This window comes from Perkinsus marinus, assembly GCF_000006405.1.
Source record: "Perkinsus marinus ATCC 50983 genomic scaffold scf_1104296951054, whole genome shotgun sequence".
Classification (NCBI taxonomy): domain Eukaryota; phylum Perkinsozoa; order Perkinsida; family Perkinsidae; genus Perkinsus; species Perkinsus marinus.
Genome location: NW_003209437.1, coordinates 33954 through 40815, shown reverse-complemented (window position 1 = coordinate 40815; position 6862 = coordinate 33954). Strand labels below are relative to the sequence as shown.

Here is a 6862-nt window from a genome sequence, read left to right as displayed (position 1 = left end):
CCTTGGCTAACTTGGTTTTCGAGTACATCGAGAAGGAGCCCGAGGGGCGCATCGGCCCTGCTCACATAGTGGACATATGCTGGAGTGTTTCCATCCGGTCTCACGTTCTGCCCGAGCCTATTCTCGGCGACTTGGTATCTCTCGCTGCGGCAATCGCACAGGGTTGCGGCACCGTGCGAGACATCACGATCGGCCGCCTCTCTGAGGTCCTTGCACGGTCGACAGTTTATCGAGGTGAAATCACCTCTGAAGTTTTCAGCTTCTTAGCCTATGCTACATCCAAGCGCTCGTGGAAGTCAACAGTCGCTCTATCGTTGGTCACCGATGCTGTGGCTCATATCGCCGACAGTCGGTTGCTTGATATGCAGCAAGTGGAAGATCTTCTAATGAGTATGTTGAATTTGCCTCGTGGGCAAACGGTGAAGTCTCTCGTCTGCGCGGAAGTTGAACACAAATTATCGTGCCTGACTACAAGTCAACGTGACGAACTACAGCGCGCCCGAGGCACTGCGAATTACCTCATCGTGGATATCCAAGGCGCCGAGCACGATCGTCTGTTTGCCATGCATTTAGCAGAAGAGATCCGTCGTCGCGAATTGCCATTGCGTGTGTCGACTTCATGGAGGTGCTCTCGAAGTCTATGTGCGGCCGACTTGACACTGCTCGCGACAGAAGATGACAGAGCAATACTTTTCGTGGATCTTAATTCGTCGACTGCCGACTTATTTGCATATGAGCGGGAGCTCCGGTATAGACTGCTCACTGCTGTGCACGGCAGAGACGCGATCATGAGGGCAAGTGATCGGGGCGCGAGGCAAGTTGGGAAAGGTCGAAACGCAGAGTTAATTTGTGGCAATGAAACATCCAGCCTCGCCAGTGACGCGGTTTTGATGAACAGTATTATCACGAGAGCCTTAGAGCGCACCTCGGTTATGAAGAGAATACAGGCATGAACGTTTTAGAAGGTTTCTGTTCGCACTCGTCTAGCTTTTCAATGTTTATGACTCAGTTCAATATGGGAAGAAACTTCCATGCGGTCGAGCCGCGGATGTTTCGTACAGGAATACAGTCATGGAGAATCTCAGTTCCTCTCACCCACCTCAGATTATGGCACCTATCCCGCGAGAGATCAGCTGTACTGGGACAACGAATGGGTGGCTAGATTCACCACGATTGAACGGTTATGCAAACCGTGTAAATGCTCATGCTTCGGCAGGTTTCCTCGGCGGGCTCTGTGAGTGACTTCGGGAAGCGATTCTTGGGCTTCTCCTTCTCGCAAGATTTGAACACTGACTAATATTTTCAGGTTCGACGGCAGTTTTCTACCCTCTGGATTTACTCAGGGTTCACTTGCAGAGACACTATGATGGTTCTCGACGCCCGAGTGTGCGTGAGCTGTTTGCAAAAGTTATCCGAGAAGAAGGCGTCCGGCCTGCACTATACCGGGGCTTTGGTAAAAGAGCACACTTGGGGCTGTATCGGTCTCATTCCGCTCTGTGTTCCCTGATATGACGAGTTCATGTCTCAGGCATAAGTGTAACGGGAGCATCACTTGCCTGGGGGCAGTATTTTTACGGGTAGCATTGCTAGAGTGTGATGAGATCCCGCTTTGAATACCCTTCGTTGGCGAACCAGATACAACACACTCAAAGCAGCCAACATCTTTAACTTACCCTCAGCAGCTAATCATCTTCTCAGCGGCTTTGCAGCGGGATGCCTGGTAAGGTCCGAACCGTCTGATAGTTGCTTATCATCATCGTCGGGTTCAACGGCGAAGGACTCTGGTGGATAACGGCGTGGAATGATGATGCCTCGTGGTGGCCTTGCAAAAAAGTTGAAGTCAGGTGCAAGTCGTGCTCTGTCCTCTTTGGGTCACGAAGGTGAATGTCCAACTGGCCGTGTATCCTGGCGGAGTCCGCGGCTGCCTGAAGCGACTCTATCGTGACAGGGGAGTCGCAGGGTTCTATAGAGGAATCGTGAGTACACTACAGTATCCCATCCACTGCCTCTTCATCCTTCGTCCTTTTTATCGACTGTTCTCTTCTAGATTCCAAGCATGTGGGGATCTGCTCAAGGTGGAATTCAGTTCATGATCTACGAGCCCACCAAGTAATGCTCATGGTACCCATTGAGTCGTGGTCGGTGGCTTCGCTGATGTGCGCTGCCTGCTCCCGAGTGGGGACTCCCCACTGGGGAGTCCTGACGTACTCAGTCTGAGTACTTCAGATCCAGACTGCAAGCATATCGTGATTGTCAGCAGCTCAGTCCGTCGGATATAGTCTTAGCGACTACCCTGGCAAAGTCTACTGCCATGGTGAGAATACATGGTCTCATGAGTCCCGTCCGCTCCATCATTATGAGCACTTCCATCATAATTTGTCGGCCACTTGATGAGCCTTCGAAGAACATCTTCGAAACTTTTCCCAGATTTTCATCAGCCCTATTACAGTGCTAACAGTTAGGATGAGGGACGCTGGGTTACGGAGTCACAATTACGATGATCTTTGGAACTCAATGAAGAGGTAGACGATTCCGGGTTGGGTATATCGATCGAGCCACGGATGAGAAGATCCGCTGCCGAATTCTTTAGATGATCGTCCGGTTTCGTTTTCAGTGTCGTAGCCAAGGACGGATTTGCTGGGTTTTACAGGGGGATCTTTGTTTCGCTGGTGAGTGAGTACAGACCGCATGAGATGAGAAGCTAGCTTAGTCGGTCCTAGACATTGTCCAGTAGACAAGCGCCTGCCTCACTAAGGAGTCGAAGCCAGTCTTCAGGTACGTGTTATGCCGGCCCAATGGTGCACATTCGTGACCTATGAATACGTCAAAGACGCTTTGCTCCGCCACCAAGGCAGTGCGATGATATGACATACGACCAGCGGAGTAGAACTAGCATTGAGTGTTCCCAGTGGAGCAAGTCCTACCACGTGGAGCAGTGCGGAACAGTTCGGAGGTTAGAATATGCGGAGTCGAATGCCTGAGGCCGCATCCCAGAATACCCTATGTTAAAAATTAGGTCTTGAAAGACGTACTAGTATCTCGTCGCCTATGTTGTTTCCAGTTTTGATCGGTTAGCTGATGGTGTAAGGTTGGGTATGCGGTTCCTCGCCGCGTGATGATCACTCAACTAATCATTGATTAGTAATCAATGAATCCTACAGTTCTTCGCAGGGAGGGGTGCCCGTGATCGACGTCTCAATCCCATATGCTATGTGAATCTCAGAAATTCTATTTGCTTCGTGCTTCTCCATCATTGTAGCGCTGTTAATTGGGAAATCAGTGTGCTAGTGTCCAGTACTCGTCGATACAATGCAATCGGGTTCGCAGTGTAACTTGTGTAACATGAAATTGGGCAAAAGCTCTCTCCGCTTTGTAACATAGATCTATGCGTGATTTATCAACCCTTAATGACATCTCGGACAGCTATTACCACTCGCGATGCGCACCTTATAGCTGGTATAATGGCGGCTAATGCCAGCACCGAGGTTGGAGAGATCGAGGGCTCTGTGAATTTGGAGTAATCACTCTCTTGTATCAGTATGATCAAACTTCTATACCATCGCCTCACTATGTGGTTGACTCGCTCGTCGCTCGTACATCTGTCTGCCCTGTAGGAAGCTCCGTGAGCTACGTTCCCGTCGTCTCCCGTTTGTAATACGAGGTCTTGGGGCAAGATGGGCGGTTGTTCGGACCTGGACCAGCGACAGAAGGCTCAAATACCTGGCTCAGCGAGAGGAGCAAGAGTGTCCGGAAAGGAAGTAGTCGTACTCCAACTGTTGAGCTTGGGCGGTTTTGCCTAGAACATAGGTACACGGTTTACGCGCCCGATCCCGATGGGGACGTGAATCAGAGCGACGCAATGCCAGCCGCTCGAATGAGCATTGCTAAGTTGGTGGTCTCCAGCAAGTGGCAGCTCTTCATGCTCATCGTAGATTCCTCGAGACGGGTCCTAAACGGGGTCAGTACCTCCTTGGAGTCCCTGATAAGCACGGCCGTGGCTTGTCGCCTTTCGAATTTTGCTCAAAAACGGACGTATCCGAAAGTGAATAGGGTTGACGATATATTTACGTGGACTCAGATCCTTCCAGAGTCGGAGTCCTTCATCTCAGGGGCGACGTCTCGGGGAAAATCAACGAAAGTTTACCGACCCGTGTTTGCCTCTGATTTGGATAAGGCGGGCGACACTTCGATCCTGGGGGACCTCTTCGGCAACGACTGCGTCGACAGCAAGCGGCACTTGTTCTTCAATGCAGCCTACTGCTACACCAATTGTCACTACGATACGGACTGGAATGTGTACCTATGCGCTAGAGGTAGGTCTTGCTCCTAGAGCATATCTCGAGTTTCTCGGATACCCGGATTGATGATTCGGGTACTGATACTGAGAATTCACTGTTCGTCTAGTTTGAGTCGGCTGCTTGATGACCAGCGCAGTGGAGGCATTGTGGGGGTGGATGGTGTATTCGATCCAAATAATTTGAGTCCGCATGAAACGAAGACACTAGAGGTTCAATCTCGACAGAATTTGGATTCGTTGTCAGGGAGTCGAAGATGGACGGTTGCTCATCCAGACCAACATGTGATACTCAGTCATAACGGAAGCGCGCGGTCACAGTATCAGCCGACGCTCCGACGGGCTGCTGGTACGAGTAGCAGCACCTGTGGGACAAGAAGCTGGCATCGTTATTCGGATCTAGTGAAGTAAGATATTACCTCGTAAGCAAACCTTGCTTCTATCACATATACGTCGGAAAACTCGTTAGATTTCGTGTCACCAAGTGCGTCGAATAGACCACTTTTCCAGCTGACCGCTCAACACATTCCCGTGGCTTTCTGTAGATTCATAACGGTAGATTTAAGTGCTGGCGATGTTCTCATTGTACCTCCAAGATGGTGGCACGTTGTTGAGGGCTCTCTGCCCTCTGATGGGACTCCCAGACTGAGTGCCGGCATAAACTGGTTCTTCACGTACGGGGATGTCGCAGGAACTTCCGGCTTTGGAGATCTCAAGGCTCTCAGGTATGACTATGAGGAAACCTATCGAAGTTCTCCTGGTGATGTTGTTAATCTGATCGGCTATCCCGAAGCCACGGCGTCGACTTGTCTCACCTCGGCCGTTGAGATGATGAAGGCGGCTTCTGTCACGGGTGGCGCTGCAGAGATCCTCGAGGTCGGTCAAAGTTAGAATCTTCTGGGATCAATCGGATTTTCCTATACTCGTCTGCACTTCAGATGGCGCAGAAGATGGGGGCTAGAGTTTCCAAGAGCTTTGGAGAAATAAAGACAACTCCTTCATATCAGCTTCTTTCATTAGCTGTCGGGTACGGTTTGACGGGGTATCAAGCACTGGAAGCAACGGATAACTGGTCAGATATCTGGTTGCAGGACGCGATGAGGTATGTACTGCCACCATGCAGGGTGTCTTACAGAAGCTAGTTACGGCTGCGGTGGGACCTGACAACATTGGAGCTGACTTGTCGCTGCAATCTTTGGCCTCTCTTCATGCTTCTCAGGGCTTTCCCTTTCGAATGCTATTCTCTTCAGGTGGATCTGTCCGATGTCCTCTCCCTATCCGATTCGCGTAAAAGAAAGCGGCCGGCTGATGAGAAAGGTATCCCGACGGGGGCTCTGGGTTGGTTACCGTTCGGGCCTGTCACCCGGTGGAAGTTATGAGATTGGCTCGATCAGCCCAGCCAGAGCTCGGCTGTCCGGATTATACGTCACATGGTTCTTCCATATTGTATACTGACAATATGTACACTGTAATTTATCACTTGCATTTTCTTCATATGAGGTCTTTTGTCACGTTCAGTCGGAAATCAACAGCAGTGAAACTCTCTTCGTCCAATGTATATTCGGATGAAGGAGCACGTTACGCGGCATTGATATGCATGGTATGAGTATCGATGTTAACTTATGTATGAATCTCATTCATGCTGGGTGATGAATCTTGGTCAACAACAGGCGTGGTACTGTACCACTGGTACATGCATTTTGAGGTTACTCACATCCCACTGGGTAGACGCAGTTCTTGGAAAGAACTTCTTTTTGTCAACTCACTCGGGTATTTACTGTTCGTTAACATAACTTGTCTTGACGACAACAGCAAGTTCTCAAGTTCTGGTGGAGAGAATCTCTCACGCGGATCTGATCCGCGTGGGTTCGAAGCCCACAGCTGACAGTCTATAGACAAGGGACAATATATCAGTACGACCGACGTCAACCAGAGTACGGAGCACAAGATACTAGTGCTTACTCATCGTCATTTTGGTCCAAGACCATCTATTAGACCTGGGTACGAAAATAGACCTGGGTACGAAAGAAATCTAAAGGCACTCGGAAGGGCTGGGCTGTCCCGACTGCCGCTCTTCATCTCTGTCTCATTGCTCTGATGCTTGTTCTCTGTCTGGCTTCACTCGATACTCGTTACTCCCCTCTCTGTGCCCCTTTCTCATCTTTCGTACACAGGCTTAACTGCTTACACCTAGGTAAAAGGGAGTTTAAACATGGGCACGAAACGTGCTGTTCGTGTACTTTTTCATGCAATCACACGTGCTTTTCGTGCGAGGTTGCCAGGAGTTGCTTCCTTGTCATACCAGCTTAGTTCGCCGCTCTCGTCTATGCCCAAACGTAAGCTTACCGTGGCGCAGGTTAGGCTGAATTATAGCGACCTTATATCGCAGTGGGAGAAGGGCAACTTTGAAACTACCAAGTGATCAGGTGAGCGAGTCTCCCAGGATTTAACTCGGACCTCCAGAGCTTCAGGCTGGTTGCCTCAAGCGTTGGTCAAGATTAAAGAGGATCTGATGAAGCAACATGCTCAGCGTCAGGCGGCTTCTGCTCGCGTATGGTTCAAACCACG

At 50.1% G+C, this 6862-nt stretch overlaps 1 protein-coding gene across 1 annotated transcript in view; it reads left to right on the top strand.

The window, feature by feature from the left end:
• The window catches only part of Pmar_PMAR008709 (hypothetical protein), a gene marked incomplete at both ends in the record, with an annotated part of 3104 nt that extends 991 nt beyond the window's left edge, over nt 1-2113 (top strand). Inside the window, 4 exons of the mRNA XM_002777729.1 lie at nt 24-234; nt 1105-1234; nt 1357-1453; nt 2048-2113. Coding sequence (XP_002777775.1) covers nt 24-234; nt 1105-1234; nt 1357-1453; nt 2048-2113 — 504 coding nt within the window. The remainder of the gene's footprint in view (nt 1-23; nt 235-1104; nt 1235-1356; nt 1454-2047) is intronic.
• Nucleotides 2114-6862: the final 4749 nt, after the last annotated feature.